General features: G+C 44.0%; 3 protein-coding genes across 3 annotated transcripts; all 3 read left to right on the forward strand.

Moving 5' to 3' along the window:
* Nucleotides 1-362: 362 nt before the first annotated feature.
* On the forward strand, nt 363-2,601 carry lsm14b (LSM family member 14B; the record flags this gene model as incomplete). The annotated part of the gene is made up of 6 exons (XM_080015288.1): nt 363-483; nt 669-832; nt 921-1,050; nt 1,958-2,104; nt 2,216-2,354; nt 2,451-2,601. 6 exons carry the CDS (start codon nt 363-365, stop codon nt 2,599-2,601), a joined length of 852 nt encoding a protein of 283 aa, XP_079871414.1.
* Nucleotides 2,602-3,759: 1,158 nt separating this feature from the next.
* Nucleotides 3,760-11,486, forward strand: LOC307240858 (calcium-responsive transactivator-like; the record flags this gene model as incomplete). The annotated part of the gene is made up of 11 exons (XM_080014750.1): nt 3,760-3,828; nt 4,496-4,572; nt 4,688-4,772; nt 4,913-5,045; nt 6,139-6,432; nt 7,141-7,305; nt 9,724-9,825; nt 10,359-10,451; nt 10,572-10,691; nt 11,131-11,258; nt 11,460-11,486. 11 exons carry the CDS (start codon nt 3,760-3,762, stop codon nt 11,484-11,486), a joined length of 1,293 nt encoding a protein of 430 aa, XP_079870876.1.
* A 3,737-nt stretch (nt 11,487-15,223) lies between these two features.
* Nucleotides 15,224-17,938, forward strand: mtg2 (mitochondrial ribosome-associated GTPase 2). The gene is made up of 6 exons (XM_080014594.1): nt 15,224-15,663; nt 15,933-16,080; nt 16,239-16,354; nt 16,479-16,697; nt 17,102-17,240; nt 17,349-17,938. The coding sequence occupies exons 1-6, from the start codon at nt 15,466-15,468 to the stop codon at nt 17,735-17,737; spliced, it is 1,209 nt and encodes a 402-aa protein (XP_079870720.1). The 5' UTR covers nt 15,224-15,465; the 3' UTR covers nt 17,738-17,938.
* Nucleotides 17,939-18,335: the final 397 nt, after the last annotated feature.

Here is an 18,335-nt window from a genome sequence, read left to right on the forward strand (position 1 = left end):
TTCAATAGTATACAGTATGTGGCCCTTTATAATAATAATACTCAAATGAAAAAAATGGTTGACTATTATTGTTGTACTTATTAACGGTTTCTCTTTGCTTGGGTGTTTTTTTTTTGGGGGGGGGGGGGGGGGGTTTGGAACAAAATTAGCAAACACACATCGACTGCGGGCAATTTCCAAGTCGGTTCCCACTTCTCCCAATTGAGCTCGAAGTGGGAATGACCGATTTCCGTGTCCACTGGAACGCAACATAATTATGCTCAGGTGCGCCTGCCGGGGGAGGGGGCGCGGCCAGGGCCACCAGTGTGTGACATTATATAAGCTCCTCCCACTGGCTTCTCCCGAGCTCACGGTGCACAGCGATGAGCGGTGAAAGGCCTTACATTGGGTGCACAATAAGCTTGATTTCCAAAGCTCAAAATCGTTATGAGGGTATTTTATATACAATCGATGCCGTGAACTCAACAGTTGTGCTGGCAAAAGGTAGGTTACAAACTCACACTCCTGTGTGTGTGTGTGTGTGTGTGTGTGTGTGTGTGTGTGTGTGTGTGTGTGTGTGTGTGTGTGTGTGTGTGTGTGTGTGTGTGTGTGATGTGTCATTGCTGTCGTAACACCAAATATCGTCTTCAATGCAGAGGTTCTAAACAAACGCTCTTTCCCCGAACTAGTGATGTGTTTTGGAACGGAGCGGCGCCCCACCGATAATCCAGTAGCGCCCAAGGGCGATGTCTACGAGTACATCACTTTCCGGGGAAGTGACATTAAGGACATCACGCTGTGTGAGCCCCTAAGATCACATTATGACCTGCTCCACGACCCAGCCATAGTGCAGGTAACGAACCGCACGGCTCACCCCGCAGTAGAAAATGGACATGGGTTTAATAAATTCAGTACAGAACACCGCTGTCTTTCTCGTCCAGTCGTCTGGCGTGAGCTCCACGGGCCTCTACGCATCCCAGGCGCCTTTCAGTCCCTTGAAGATCCCCTCCTACAACCAGCTCGCTGCCAGCATTCTACCCAGTCAACCGTATGCCGCGGTTGTTGGCCTTGGTAATTGAAATCGGCGCAGAGGGCAGGGAGAACGCATTTCTCTTTGCTTGATTTCCAGCTCACAGCTTCCGTTCCCAACACAGCGCCGGTTCTTCCCAGCCAACTTGCCAGGAGGGGTCCCATGGTGGAAAAGGAAGTGCAGACTGTTGATGTGGAGCATTTGAAGCAGAGAAGAGCGGCGTCCGCTCCCCAGAGCCGTGGCTTGGAAGGCGGGAGGCCCCACTGGTCCAGACAGTCCGGTAGTGGAACAAGATCTGCTGGTAAGCAAGAGAATGATGATGGGGAACATGAATAATATTTTGCATTGTTAGTTTTGTGCAATATTTAAGGTTGACAATACTCCCCCCCCCCCCCCCCCTTTCTTTTTCCAAAAGAAAGGAGGACCGCTCCATATGTGTCCAGTGCCCAGGAACAAATGCCTCCAGAAGGAAATGAAAATGGTCTACCACAGAGAAGTCGTCAAGGTAACTGTTTAATATGAGGGATGGTCGGAAATGTGTTCAATCTAAGTCTTTTTGGCAAAAGAATGCCTTATATGGCTTCAGTTTCCTGCTGTGCATCCGAATGCTTGTGGTGAATCTTAAAGCCCTTCCCTTTGTGTCAATCACAACCTGTCAGCAAGCTATTGGCCAAAAAATGTTTTTTCTTTAGCTCCCTTCACTCAATGTTTGCCCTTTGCTTGTGTTGCTATGCCAACCTTGGATATGTTGCTGTGACGGGGGGTTGTGTGTGTACATAAGCCACATGCATGTTGCATTAGGAAAACGTAATGGAAAAAAGATTACATTTCTTATCCAGAGAACAAGAAATGCAGCTTTTTTTTTTTTTTTTTTTTTTTTAAATGTATTTCCAGAAATATTCATCCCAATCTGCCTTTTGCATTGCATGTCAATTTCATATTCTCCAGGAGCTTACAGGCGCAGCAGAGTCACGGTGGGGAATGCCACATCCAGCACCCTGATGTTTGAGACAGACTTTGACTTTGATTCCTCAAATGCACAATTTGTTAAGGAGGAGCTGGAGAGAGAGATGCAGGACAGGTTCATTAATAAAGGTTGGTCGCATTGTAAAGAAACTACAAATGCACCGCTTTGCTTGATCTCAACAGGCGTCCATGGTTTCCCTCTTGGTACGCGTAACAGAAGGTTCTCACATTTCTCTGCAGATGCAAACTCTGAGGGGAAAATAAAGGCAGAAGCAGATTCACAGAGTGAAACCAATGCTGAGGATGTTTTGGGGCCAAAGTGCTACTATGACAAAGGAAAATGCTTCTTTGACCACCTCTCCTCTGATTATAACTCTAGGTAAACCATAGTGAAACATGTATTTTTGGGCATCTATATATTGAATGCAGTGACGTTTCTGTTGTCTGTGTTTACATTGAGACTCCCTTATTTCAGGGGAACTTGGGCAGAGGAGCGCAAGAGGAATGTTGAGACCTTTGGTGTTCCTGGTCTGTTTGTGAGGGGTCGTGGATTTAGGGGTGGGTGGCGAGGACGACATGTTGTGCAGAGTTATACAGTTCAGAGAGCTGGGAGTGGACAGCTGTGAAATACAGTAAGACCAGACCCTGCAGGGAACTCCCCCTTAGGTTGCACTGCACTCACACAACGTTCACTCGTTCTTTGGGCGACTGTGCTCCTTTGTTAGTATTAAGGAGAGTGCCGTGACTGTGCCAAGTCAAGCCATTAAAAAGAAGTGTGGCCATATGCCACGTCGAATAAAGTGTTCCTCATTGCTTGTTTGGTCATAGGTTACACAGTATGCGTTTCAATCCTTCCAATTAATTGTGTTCTGCTTCTGTCCTTAGGTGCCATTTTGGGAATAGTTTGCGGACCTCTAACAGTGACGCCGGTGTTTATAGCCCACTTTGACTCATTACATTGATAGATTATTTCTACCGTCGAAATATGACTTGTGAGATTTATATCTTTTGGTTTTTGTTTTTTTTTGGTGGGGGGGGTGTTATTGACAGGCAAGATTAAGTATAAATGGTGAGGTTTTTTTTTTTCTTTGCTCTAAGAATATATTTATTTGCTTTGCTTCCCCCCCCCCCCCACCCCCAAGACAGTTTCCTTGCCAGAATATTAGTAATTATCCTTATGAGATTTCAGTGGATGTGTGAAACCGTTCATAAACTTGTTTCTATTTCTGAGAACTCTATATTGTAATGTAAATAAACTAAGTAACGCGGACGGTTGTTTGCATCATGTTCATTGAGACATTCCATTTTTTTATTTTTTATCATTTACAACATAACTGCCATTGAGGAAAGGTAAAACTTATTATTATTATTATTATTTTTATTTTTTATCTAAAATTGCTTTCGTCCTCCACGCGCATCTCGCGTGCACCTGCCTTCTCCAGGCTCGTGAGATAAGTGGTAGTCGCTGGTCGGACTGCACCAAAACCTGAGGAAGGGGTATTTTCGAACACGCGTCGCTGCCTTGTGAAAGTGTTCTACTGTACAGCAATCTAGTTTTCATTAAAAGGCGAAAAACAATATAAACGCAATGGACGCTGTTAAAGTGGGATTCTTTTTTTTCAGTCGTTCGCATTGCAATGACCGCTGATATTCGTGTTTCCCACCCCCCCCCCCCCCCCCCTCCCGGCACTGGAACAGCCTGCTATACAGTCACAGAGGGCTGAGCGCCAGATAATAAACATTAGGAGAAAAAAGAAGCGCTTTTTTATTTCCCATATGACAAAATGTCCGTGGCGTTTTCATCGGCGCGGCCCAGGAATAAAGGGGAGGTGACACAACAGACGATCCAAAAGGTAAAAAGTCATTCTGATGGTCATTTTAATTCCAGTCCGAAATGGAGTGTGAGGAAAGTGGACCACGAAAAAGCGGCATCCTGAGAAATGGCTAATGGTTTATTATAAGGTTGTATGGTCTGCTGGGGGTGTGATCTCAACAAAGCAATGATTCATCTCGGGTGGCTCTGTAATGTCCGTGCGAGGGCTTTTTATGTCTTTGCTATTATTAAAAAATAAAAAACAAACGGATGGTTTGATAGGTTTACATCAGAAAACGGGCATTTAAAGGGACTTTACTGACCATGCGTCTTCTCATATGGATTTTTATTTATTTTTTTTATAATGATTTGCGTTTACACAGACAAATGTAAAACCTCCATGTACTAAGATTGGGCGATAAAATAAAACCAAATTGAGAATCTCGGTACGATTTTACCTTGACTGATGTGGTCTCATAGGATGCATGTTGCTTGATCCGAGGGTCATTTACCCGCGTTAATCAAAGCAAACACGGACGTACGATGTCCTAAATACGGACTGCGAGATGCTCAGTGGCTCCATCTAAGTTTAGTGTCTTGTCCCCAAAATATCTCTTGACCCAAAAACTGTGTGTGTGTGTGTCTTTCTACAGTATCTGTTTAGAGCATAATTTATTCTAAAGTTAGATGTGTTGTTTTCTCAAAAGATGCTGGATGAAAATCATCATCTAATACAGTGCATAATGGATTACCAAAGCAAAGGCAAGACTGCGGAATGCACACAGTAGGTTAAACTGTACAACACTGTTTATTCTTCAACACTGTTTATTCTTCATACATGTACAGGAAGGTGAAAGCAAACATGTGGTATCTTCATACCTTTTGGATTTTGTTGGCAGGTATCAGCAGATCCTGCACAGAAACCTCGTGTACTTGGCCACAATAGCAGATTCCAATCAAAACATGCAGTCACTGCTACCTGCGGTAGGTCCATCGCAAGATACTCCAGGGGCACTGGGCGTTTATGTCATGCAATAATCGTCCACCTGTCCCGCCACACCTCTCCACTCCATATCTCCCTTCCTCGAGCCAATCACTCATCAATGTATTTCTCCTTTTCTCAGCCTCCCAATCCCAATGTGCCTATGGGTTCTGGGGTTATGGGCCAGGGCGGGGCACACTCTCAGAGCAACCTCAATGACAACATCGCTCCGGGACTGCCCCCCACGCCGATAATGCAGGGTCAGATGAGCAACGGTAAGGGATAACCAGATGGTTGTACAAACAAACTAACTCTGGCTCATGTGCATGTCAACAACACTCCAACTTGTTATGAAGGCACAAAAACACAAACGCAAAAACTGCACTTATTTGCATCACACAGCATCTTATTTGCTGTCTTGTCTTGCACTTGCCTCTCTGGACGTCTGCATTCATGTTTCCCATTCTGCGCTCTTCCAAGCCATGCCCGGTGCCACGAGGGGGCAAGAGGGGGCTTTGCCTGCTCTGCTGTATTTTCTGCCCTTCTCAGTTTGTCTATGTGCCCTAAAGGTTCCAGAACACCGGGTCGAGGACCAGTGCCGGACCGCGGCATTTTCCACCACGCCTTGATAACATGGGCAGGATATATTTCAGAAGCGATGTTATGACCAAAATCCACGAGCGCAAATGAAATCCATGCGCTTTTTGCGAGCGCTTTCACGATACTCGCACGCAGAATATCTCTGCTCGCAAGAGCAATATTGTAGCCTGCCATATCAGTGCCGTCAACTCTGCAGCACGATCAGAGTGATTTTTTTTTTTTCTCCAAACAAAGCAATAAAAACAGTGTGTTTTTATTGGAGATCCATTTAATTTACTCTGTGTCCTAATTGAAAGCTCCCGCACACAGAAGGCCGGCCCTGTGCACCAATTGATCAGAAAAGTGATCCGTTGCACGTCCCTGTTCACATTTTCTCAGAAGAAAACAAAAAGTGGTTTTGTGCTTTCTGTGCTGTGTCAAGCATGGCAAGTTAACCCCCCCCCCCATATCTATAAAAAGATTTGCCCCCTCGCCATTTTTTACCGCCCCCTCAGTCACTCCATCCTGGCACCGGGCCTTTGCCAAGCATCCAGTCCAATGTTTTCCTATCCCTTTCCCTATTGGAGTCCCATACAGCTACCATATTTCTCCTCTTCTGTTTTTATTCCATATTTCTTTAAAGGCATGATTAACATTCATTCTAGCCCTGTACTAATGTTCATTCTGGAAATTCTATAGATAAACTGAATGGGTTGCCGCTAGGAATGGTAGTGTTGTTGCCCTTGGCACTGTGTGCTGGCTGCTCTGACTGTGTGTGTGTGTCGTCAGGCCCCAGCCATACCCCCATGCAGCAGCAGCAGCAGCAGCAGCAGCAGCAGCAGCAGCAGCAGCAGCCTGGTCAGGTGCCGTCGGCTTTTCCCTCCTCATCCCTCAGTCTGCCAGCCAGCAGCTACAGTGGCCCAGCCTCAGCCTCCAGCTACAGCCACCCCGCGCCCTCCTCCCAGGGCAGCATGATCCAGGGCCCCGGGCCCGGCTATGGTTCCTCCTCTTCCTCTTCTCCCTCCACTTCCTCCTCATCCTTCTCTTCCCCTCGCAGCAACCTCAACATGCAGTCAAACCAAGGTGAGCCAGGTGTAGGGGGGTTCAGTCACCAGGAACCTGTTCGTTCTGAGCTTTGAAAATGGATGTTTAGTGGCCTGTAGATGGCCAAAATTCTGCTCTACTTTCATGTTTGACAAAATCTAGACTGCAAGATCTATTAAAGAAACAAAGATGGATGTGAAGTCATTTGGGGAAAAAAGAGACCGAATATGTTAACAGTACAGATAGCGCAGAATTTATTATAACCTTGAAACCTAGAACTAACTTTTGGTTAAAATTTGCACGTCCTCAATTTGTTGTCCAGTGCAAATGGCTTCTTTGCCTTGACCAAACATATTCAGGTCGTCGACGAGGTGTCGATGAACACCTTCGTTACGCCGTTCTTGTTCCCCACCTTCCTGCTCCAGGCTCACCCCTCCTAATGCCCGACCCTGAGATGCAGCCCCTCCGCCCCTGGTTGTCTACCTGTATTCATCTTTTATTTATACACTGACTCCGCTCGTTTCCTTCGCATTCAAAGTTTGGAGCGTTTTTCTGAGTGTTTCTTCAGCGATTTCGTGATTTTCCCGACTGCCGCGACCCTCTTCTGTACCCTCTCACCCTTTTTATTAGTGTCTGCCGGTCTCCGTCCTAAGAATAATGCTTTTGCGTTAATACTGACTTTGAATATGTTGCGATGTTTTACGTACAGTATAAGATCTCTCCTCCATAACCCCGCCTCCCTGTCAGTTTCTATGATACACCAACAGTCAGCCACCCCGCACTACTCGTCGGCCCAGGCTGGTAGCCAACACTACCAGGGCCAGCCGGCCATGGGCATGATGGGACAGGGCGGCCAAGGAAATAACATGATGTCACAGAGGCCCATGGGAGCCTACCGCCCCTCGCAGCAAGGTAAGGGAGGACATTTTCTATAGGCTTAAGCTGCCGCAGCTTGGCAACTGGGGAACACGTTTATTTATTAAAGGCGTGAGCGGATGCGTGGGAGCATGCTCAAGCACTATATGGATGATTTGATAGTGAAGTCAGGATTGGGGAGCGTTTGGAATGGAGTAGTCATCGAGGGGCCTTTCTTAAGTCAAGTGGCTGTGTTCAGGTGAAAGAAAAGGTTGAGCTTGATACTGTTTTCACGACAGCATAATACATAATACACAATACATAATACGTAGTATTCTCATAGATAGTTCCTCTGATTAAGACATCCTGACACTTTTTCAGCCCCCCCACCCCCTCCAAAGTCTCGAGTGGCAACCATTCGAGACTGCAGTTTTTTTGTTGGACGTATTATTTTTAACTAACCAAATTTTTCGACCATTGGGAGTCAACCAAAGTGATTGGCATCAGAAGATTTGAAATCTGATTGAGAGAATGGCTTCAGCTGTCTGCAACACACCAAGCTGCAATACATAGTACAATGGGGCAGTCGCTGTAGAGACGTTTAGAATGTGGTCGCCCCATGGTTGTGGTTTCCCTTCTCTGTACTACGGTTTAGGTTAAGATACCAGTGTTTTCCTTTAAATGTAAACTACTGTCATTTTTTGTGATTTGAGGCTCTGCTATATGGACTGGCCGAGAGACCTGCTGCCACTTTAAGAGGCAGACAAGAGATATATAGCTTGTGCCGTAGCGAGCCCCTGTCTTTGTAAATCACTTTGCCCATGCTGTGTCAGCATCAGTCTAATAATAGCTCGATGTTTCATCGCATCTCTATTGAAGGATGTGGACGAGGCACATGCCTCACAGATACTTGAAAAAGAGGGTAGACTGTTTCCACGGTAACAAAGGCCAAGCTTCTATTCTGGGATTGTAAGGCCTAATTTGTGCTGGTGCTCAAATAGGTGAATTATTTTTAAATAAGACAGTGTGATGGCGTTGTGACAGCTATTGGTTTGGGGAAAAACCATCCGTCCTCTGATAGATTGCAAGGCCGCCCCCTTTAAATGCCACCTATCCTGGGAAATCAATAAATTGATGTTTGCTGCGTAATGAGCTGTGTAATGTCCCACTAACATGCTATACGAATGTGAAGACTGAAAGCTCATTTAACATGTGATTTAGCTGCAGTTTTTCAGAACTGTACCTAAAATCTAAACAAGTTATTTTGAAATCTCTCAACTATACAGTATGTACCAAGAGAACAGCAATGGTCATGAAATCTTCCCAGATGAGTGAAGCATCCTCCAGCATTTGAAACAGACGTCCACAGTAGAAAAGAGGAGGATAGGGGGTAGCAGGAGGAAAGCAATATTTCTCAATGACGCAACAAAAACAACCTAAAGCCATTGGAGTGGACAGACGTCCACCTGGTCAAACTCATTTGCCCCATTTGCCCCCTCGTCTGACCCTGTCAGTGCAGACTGACAGGGTCTCAGAATTAAATCAAATAAAAAGTGTTGTGTCTCGTTGGTACGAAAAATACAGTCCACATTTGAATAGTTTTCCGGTTGTTTGGTTGCCTTGCTCGGGATGCTCTTGTACGCTCTTCAAAGCTTTTTCACAAAATGGCCCTACTCTGAAAAGACTATTGCACAATCAGTGTGTGATGGGGCTGGTTTTGGAACACACCTGATGGGTTAAACAAGGGGAGTATTCATCAGAAGACCTGGGCGTAGCAGTGTAAAGCAGGTGATTGAGCGAAGATGTAGTGTCTGACCAGTAACTAGAACCAGCGCGGCATTAGGGATATTTTAAGAGGCAGAGCTCAGCTCTCCAACAGGGCGATTCCATTGTCATGATTTAAAAAGCACATTGCGGTGTACGACTCACACGTTTCTGTTTCTTAGTGGGTCGTAAAGAAATGAAAGGGAGCGAGGGGAATCTGGAGTTTCTGCACACCACCAGTAAGAAGACATGAGATCACCTCTGATAATTGACAACACGGAATCCTTTCCGTCCACGTTGATTCACGCGATTTTTTTTTTTTTTTTTTTTTTTTTTCTTCGAATTTTGAAATTCAGCTGAGCTTCAGTCAGCATCCTTCACATGTTTGTCCTAAATTTCTACAGCAACACAGGATCAGTTATTTTGTTTAAATTGGACGACATCTGAAAATGAGTGCTGAGCGGTAGTATAACTCCCAGCTTAACAGTTAATTTTTATTTTTACGTTCACAGCCGCACACACACGCACGCACGCACGCACGCACGCACGCATGCACACACACACACAGATACACAACTTCACAACTACCTTGCAGCTATCCGGCTGCCAAGCTGATCTGGCCCCGGCCCATTTAGTCCCCGCACCAAGTTCCATGAGCCAATGGGTCCACCAGCACCTGATTAACCAGTCATGGTGTCGCCTGTCTTGCAGGATCTGCACAGCAGTACTTTGGACAAGACGAGTTCTACGGAGAGCAGTATGGACACACTCAGAGCTCCAGCGAGCCCATAAACCAGCAGTATTACCCCGATGGTAATCAAACACAGCCTTAAATCTTATACACACGCTTAAGAAAGCACACTCAAAACACCTTTCACAGTTCATGTCCTGACATAGGTTTAATTTTCCCAAAGTTCAGTGACTCCAGCAGTGAATCTTAAAGCCGTCCTTCGCAGTCATGGGCTTCCCTTCCCTCGTTGTGGGGCTGAAAACGATCGCCTAAAGCGTCTTCAAAGGGCCGGCATTGGCCTCGGTTCTCTTTCCTCTAAGTGTGTCTGTGTCCATACTGTCCCCTTTCGGTGTGCCGAAATTTCAGATTTCTAAAATGTCCACGGTTAGACTATTTCTCGAGCGCTTCTTTGTGCTTTGTGTGTTCTGAGGTCATGTACTAGTTGGAGGCCTAGACAATGGTGATGTTTGCGCTTGTCGTTTTTTCGCTGCAGCTTTAGGATGAGTATTTTATGCTTTAAAGTAAGAGAAGAAAAGATCCCTGCACCGAGTGTTAATGGGCTTTTCTACCTTTGCAGAGTTGTTTTTTTGCATGTTTTGAATCCTGTCCTCTGCAGGTCATGGGGATTACTCATATCAACAGTCTTCATATGGGGAACAAGGCTACGAGAGGCCATTTGACGAATCCTCACAACATTACTACGAAGGAGGTATAAATCATCCTCAGATCAATATATTGAACCTATCAGAATTTTGAAAAAAAAAAAAAAAAGTATAGCGCATCATTTTTATTTATTTTTTGCTAAATACCTGTGTATGTAAACCTGCAGGAAACTCTCAGTACAGCCAGCAGCAGAGCCAGTATCAGCAGGGCTCTGGACAGCAGCAGCCGTTCAGTCAGCAGCAGTACTCATCCCAACAGAGCTACAGCGGACAGCAACAGGGATACGGTTAGAAATTATTTTATTTATTATTATTATTATTATTATTAGTCATAGTAGTAGTAGTCGTATTTTTCTCATGTAATGTAATTTCATTTGTCATTGAAATTAATGATATGTTGTTGGTGTTGTATGTTTATATGTATATATAAAAAAAAAATACACAAACACAAGCACGCTATTCACATGTGTGCACAAAAAGTTGTATAGCACACACATAGTCACATACACAATGTGACAAAATATACACAACACATGTGTACTGTAATGTACTATTTTATTTTTTTCTAATAGCCATTTTTGACACTGATTGGTGAATCCTTTACAATGATGACTTGGGTCCATATTGTTTCTATATTCTGTATAACATCAATAATCCAAATGCATGAATTATCCATCCCTAATAATGCAGATGTACATAGAAACACATGTATTGTCCACCCTGCAGGTCCTGGCCAGGGCGGCTCCTCTCAGTACTCCCAGTATCCACAGGGTCAGGGCCAGCAGTACAGCTCCTATCGCTCCACCCAAGGAGCTCCCGGAGCTCAGGCACAGAGACCCTACGCCTATGAACAGGTACTTTAAGTCAAGTTTACGTGTATAGCCCTTAGCGGTCTCAAAGAGCTTCACAATACGGTACTGTACTACGGATGACTAAATCATACTTACAGTCATGCAATGTTAAGTACACTAGCCATTTCAATTGACATAAAAAAATATTAAAACAAATAATAATATATAAACCTATTCTTGTCATTCGTTCTTTTTCTCTCATAGGGTCAGTACGGAAACTATCAGCAATAAAGTTTGCCTTCCATTTCCTGTCGGATTAAAAAAATGCTGAAGAGGCTGTGGATCCGAAGACTTCACAAGCATTATCCTCTTGACTCTCGTAATCTTCTTTCAGGCAGATCATGAATCACCTGGCCATACGTGACCGTTACATTATCCATTTGAATCACTGCAGTATCCAGATGAAGGTGTGTGAGCGCTGATAGCAACAGGGTACGTCCAAAATGGAGACTCGTTACTGCTCATCACGCTGGTTGTGTCTCGGCGCTTCGTCTCAGTTTTGCGATGAATTTATTTGACTTGATGTTGATTCCCATACATTTCGATTTTTTTTATTTTTTATAAACTTTTCAAGCCGCTTGTCCTCGATAGGAGCACAGAACAAGTGATGCGTGTGTGGCATTGTGGGTCCAAAAACAAGTTAAGATAAATCCGTGCAGATGTTAATCTAATAGACTCTGGTGCAGGGGTGCAGAGAGACGGATGTGGAGGTGTTGCTCGTTCCAGCTGATCTGATCAGGAATGTTTTGTTCGTTCAACTGCAACGCGTGGTACACGCGTGGCAGAGCGTTCTGTGTTTTAGCTGCGTCTTAATAACTGCATTTTTCCTCATTAGATAGACGACTGATTGAGCGTGTGTATCATTTACCGTGATAATCATATAGTATATAGTATTTTTTGGCATTGCACTTTTTTTTTTTAATTAGTGTTATTCCATGGCATTACTCTGCACACAGATATTTTTATGGTACAAAAAGTGAAAGTTGTCACACAGTACTGATCCAATCAGTTATGATTTAAATCGTAAGACTTTGCCACTTTGTCTGCACTTTAATTTAGTTTACAGTGAAGGTGTTCTTTTTTTTATTATTTTTATTATTATTATTACCATGTGACGCTAGCTGTTTATCAGAAATGATCCTCAAAAGCCAAAGTAACAGGCACACCAATGTAACGTGTCCTGCACCTCGACTTCAATAAGTGCAATATGCTCTTTTGTTCGGTTCTAGTTTTAGACTTGTGTGACTTTCTTTCTCGTTTCTCTGGGTACGAAGATGGCAAAGTCTAGTAGGGGACTGGATTTTTAATATTTAGTACCATATTCGTGTGAGTAGGGGAACTGATCTCCTTTATTTTCTATAGGCCCCGCGGTGCATTTACACAGTACAAAGCGTTGTTGGAAAATGTAAAAGGATACATAGGTTTTCTTTTTAAAGTGAAAATGTTTTAAATGTTATTTTATCTTCTTTATCTGAGAGGAATGATAATGAGATGAAGTGTTAGAGGGGGTAGTAGTATGCTTATGTACAGTATACTGTATGTTCCAAAAGTACATTAGCCTTATTTTTATTTCATGAATCTGTCTGTCTGCCTGTCTGTCTATCTCTCTCTCCCTCTCTGTCTATCGCTTTCTATTTGTCATTCATTTTGCCACGAGGTACATTTTGTTACTTTGGAGTTTTTACATATAATGTTTTTATTCCAAACAGTTCAGATATCCTCATTAATCAGCTGCAGTTCACTGTATAGGAATGTTATTTGTATTGAGTATCCTACAGTATTACTGTGAAAGTGCATCTTTGGGTTGTGATTTATCCCAAAGGGGGAAAACAAGACAGTCGCAGTATGATTGCAGGTTAATCCCAAACACTACCTACCTAGCTGTCTGACAGCTAAATTACATTATGCCACAACACTGACAATCAAAAGCTTCTCTACACTCAAATGTACACATGTTTGCTTTCAATTCAATATTCAGTTTTTCAAGTTTTTGTTGTGTGTTTCATAACTAATCTATTAGTTTGCCTGTTTCTTTTGGTGTGTGTGTGTGTGTGTGTGTGTGTGTGTGTGTGTGTGTGTGTGTGTGTGTGTGTGTGTGTGTGTGTGTGTGTGTGTGTGTGTGTGTGTGTGTGTGTGTGTGTGTGTGTGTGTGTGTGTGTCTCAGAGAGAGAGAGAGAGATAGTGAGAGAGAGAAAGAGCAGGTGTGGTGTGAATATTTATATATGAATGTTATTTACGGCTCTACTGTAAGACTGTCTGTTTTTTCAACCTGTCTTTTATTACTGTTGATTATATTAATAAATTGACCTCCAGTGGTTGAAGGTCAAAGGTTTCCAAATGTCAAATGAATTTATTTCTATCATGGTTTCAAATAAGAATTTTTTTTAAATAAACAGTACTTACACTACTGTTGTGTTACAGTATACCACCATGGTTTATTCCACCGTGGTTCTTTCCTCCACCAGTAGATACAATATTTCTGGAAATGGAGAGAAAGAACACTTAATTCAGTAATATAGAATGACAGTATTATTTAACATATTCATTCAAACAGATTTAAATTTTTCACACTTTAAAAAAAATGATTAAGATAAATATTAAGCCTGTTAAGAGTTGTTTATAAGAAATAAAGTTAGTAAGAAAAAGTGGACATTGCTTGTAAAAATTAAAATAAAATAAAAATCTGAAATGCTTTGTTTCTGATTGGAAAACATCAGACTGGGTTATGTACTACACAATGAATAGTTATGAATATATTATTAATCGCAAAGAGAAATAAAAAGGCTTATCAGCTATGTTGTACGGTTTAGAGGCGGCGGCACTGACACAAAGGCAAGTGGCTGAACTGGAGGTGGCAGAGTTGAGGATGTTGAGATTTTCATTGGGAGCGACAAGGATGGACAGGATTAAGAACGAGTACATTAGAGGGACGGCTCAGGTTGGACAGTTTGGTGGAAAAGTGAGAGAGGCCAGATTGAGATGGTTGTTGAGATGTGTAGGAGAGATAGGAGTTACATTGGGAGAAGGATGCTGAGGATGGCGCTGCCGGACAAGAGGAAAAGAGGAAGGCCAAAGAGAAGGTTTATGGATGCGGTGAGGGAGGACACGCAGGCGGGTGGTGTAAGGGAGGAAGATGCGCCGAACAGAAGGTATTGGAGGCAGGTGATCCGCTGTGGCGACCCCTAAAGGGAGCAGCCCAAAAAAGAAGATCAATGTTTAAATGTGGGGTTGGAGTGGATCCTGGTAGGAGTGGTCTCACTCACTGTGACGGACGAAGTTATAAACCAAATTACAAATTACTAACGGCAATGTTAGGATGTTGGTTGGGACCCCCCCCCACAGTCAGACCACTCCAGGATCCATCCCAACCCCACAGTGACAACCCACTCCACTCCATGATCCACTCCATGATCCACTCCATGATCCACTCCAGGATCCACTCCAGGATCCACTCCAGGATCTTCTCCAACCCCCCTTCAGTGGGCGTGATATGTGTCGTAAAACACGAATACAAATGTAAACGGATCCACACATGGATCAACCATCTAAAAGCAGGTTTAGGTGTTTCAAAGTTGTAAGCGATAAAAAAAAAAAAAAAAAAATCATGAAAAAGTGTTTAATCAGATACAACTGATGCTTCATTTATTCGCATGTAGCAAGCTTTTCATCCTTTTCAATTCGTATATGTACTTACTGTTGTTATTTGTGAGGTTACAGTATTGCTTATTAGTGCGTGCGAGACGTTCTTTTGAAAATGCCGTAGTCAGTTCTCAAAATATTTATTTCGGGGGGCATAGAAAGAGAGAAAATACGTGGAAAATAAAAACATCTCTATATATATATATATATATATAATGAAACGCATGGACTGCGGAGGGCAGCGGTGGGCGTTTGGCGCGTTCAGCCTGCCATAAAAACGACCACACGAAGAAGACAGTTCGGCCAATCGGAAAGCCCGTAAAGCTACGCACGCTGCGCCGCTGTCTGTCAAGCCGGCGCCGACAAATAAGGTTATTTCCAGTTCGCTGCTGTAGTTGCCGTCGCCGTTTCATCTGCGGTGACGTCGTCACACAACTGACGTTTCACTTATCGACATTCCAGCCTCGTTCACCACGCGGCACTGGGGGTAAGTGTCCCCCTCAGCCTGGCTAAATGTGCGGAGGTCACATCGCTACGGTCGACCCGAGCGTCCGTCCACACCGGCTAGCCTATGATGCTAAAAACATTAGCACGGGTTCCTCCGCCGTCGCTGCTGGTACACGGATGGAGCGGGTCGAGCGCGGTGAACAACACGTCGTCCGCACGGGGGGGAGCCTGCGTCGGAGCGAGGAGCCTCAGCGCGACGTGGACGCTGTGCGCTAAAGCCCGAGAGGTCCAGCAGAGGAGAGCGCTGTCGGAAAAGAAGCTGGTATGACGCTCTGCGTGTGAGACGTGGGCCGGATGACGTCATCGCGTAGCCTGCCGCCAGGTCAACCGGGCCGACGCAGGATGCAGATGACGTCATCAGAGTCCTGTCTCGGCACTAGGTTGATCTTATGTTTTTATATGAATATATATATGTGTGTGTGTGTGTGTGTGTGTGTGTGTGTGTGTAAATATGTATATCTAATATACAATCGGTATGTGTTCCTGTTTTGTATGTGAACACTCAACATTAATCTCCCCTCTATCCCTTAGACCCGTTATTTTGTCGACTATCGTCGCGTGAAGCTGGTGGCCGGCGCCGGTGGGAAGGGGGTGTGCAGCTTCCACAGCGAGCCCCGAAAGGAGTGGGGGGGACCTGACGGAGGGAATGGAGGGGACGGCGGGAACATCATTATCAAAGGTAAGCTATGCGTGTGAGCGTTTTTTGCTTTTTTTAAATTTGATGTGTTTATTTGTTTTTGAGAAGCCGATTTGGCTTTGCTTCTCGTTGAACTACTTGTCATGTGTTTGTTTACTGCAAACCTCACGATGAATCTCTTTTTGATCCCTTTGTCCTAGCCAACCATCTTGTCAAGTCATTGGCGCAGGTGGCCCCGTTTTACAAAGGCGAAGACGGGCAAGCGGGAGGCAGCAAGAACTGCTACGGTCGAAACGGCGGCGCAACCTACATTTCGGTGAGTGTGCACGACCATACGTTTTGTTTATGGAAAGAAGGAACCGTAAAGACAGTTATATTTTGGTCTTGTTGTTCACCTAGCGTGTGACCCAATGCCCTGGTATTTTTTCCATTTCCTAAAGGTACCGATAGGCACCGTGGTGAAGGAGGAGGGGAAAACTGTGCTGGATCTATCCCAGAACACCCAGGAGTATCTGGCTGTGTTTGGCGGGTCGGGAGGGAAAGGAAACAGATTCTACTTGTCCAACGAAAACCGCGCCCCAACAACGGCCACCCCAGGGTTGCAAGGCCAGGAACGGGTCCTTCAGCTGGAGCTGCGCACCATGGCTCATGCTGGGCTGGTAAGAGAGAGCGCTTATATCCCAGAAGGCCAAGGTGCCTGAAATGATGCGAAATGGTTTTGAGCGCAATCAGAGCTGTTAAGCATGACGGCAAGCACACCCTTTGCCACAAAATAAGGATGATTGATTGATTCCTTGCAACATTATACAACTTCAGACATTTAAATTGTACATAACATCCTCTTCAGGTTTCCTTTTGATATTTCTAATGTGTGGCAGTTTTATTAACGAATTTGCGTCTTATTGTTGGTATTTTAGTTTTATTTTGTCATTCCCTGGTTTGAAATTGTGTGAACTAACTACGGTTGAGGTTTTATTGTAAAATACATATGCCATTCTTTTATAAGTTCTAAAGTTTGTTATTGGAATTTAATATTGACAATCTTATTATGGACCCACTTCAGGTTGGATTTCCAAATGCAGGGAAGTCGTCATTGCTCAGAGCCATTTCCAACGCCAAACCTGCCGTGGCTGCCTACCCCTTCACAACACTCAACCCGCATGTGGGCATTGTGAAATATAGGGACCATGAGCAGGTAGCAGGTATGTGCTTTTAAACTGCATTTTATTTAGCAATCTTTGCATAAGATTTGTTGTAAGGCCATGTTTTATTCCCTTCTTTTAAATAAATACCGGTTTGTCTTTGTCCAGTCGCTGACATCCCAGGCATCATCCGTGGAGCACACCTGAACCGCGGCCTCGGCGTTTCCTTCCTGCGTCACATAGAGCGCTGCCGCTTCCTGCTCTTTGTTTTGGACATGTCCGCTCCGGAACCTTGGACTCAGCTGCAGCACCTGCGCTACGAGCTGGATCAGTATGAGCCCAGCCTGTCCAAACGGCCTCATGTCATCGTGGCCAACAAGATGGACCTGCCCGCCGCCCGGGCCAATCTAGGAACCCTGAAGAGCCAGGTCGCCCAGAGGGTGATTCCTGTGTCAGCTCTGAACGGACAGAACACGGAGGAGCTGATCCTCCACCTAAGGGAGCTGTACGACGGATACCTTCAGCGCGAGGGCGACGGGACAGCCACTAGGTGGTAGCGAAAACTCTCCTCAAGTTTTGGGTTTAAATTGTATTTGTATATGAAATTGTGTTATTAAAAGAATTTCATAATTTTTTTTTTTTTTTTTATAAAAACATTTTTAGTTTTTATTTGTTGGAAAATAGCATGTACAATTCCAACAACGCCACCAATGGGTTATTTATAATGTCCTTTGATCATTTTATCAAATGTACAATAAAATAAACAATTTTTGGCAGATGTACGGCAATAATATGAAGATGCAATGAGAGCACTGAATATTACGAGGAACCAAACTAAATATATTTGGGGTTTGTTGTAGCTTACTTAGAAAAACCTAACAACCACAATCAGCTTCATTCATTGAGATTATCCGTCATTATTTTCCCGTAAAGAGTCATCATCGACATAATCATTGTCTAACTATCTTCTTAAGTTGACGGAAATGGTGTAAACAATTTACAGACAATGAACAATGTGTGAACAATGGACATGTGCAACAACTTTGCAAGACAATAACTAGAAAAAGAACAATAGACAATAGACAACAGTGAAAACAGCAACAATGTGCATATTTAAGGATTGTGTCCAACTATGTATAGCCACAGTGTGCATGA

This window comes from Zeus faber (assembly GCF_960531495.2).
Source record: "Zeus faber genome assembly, chromosome: 15".
NCBI lineage: Eukaryota > Metazoa > Chordata > Actinopteri > Zeiformes > Zeidae > Zeus > Zeus faber.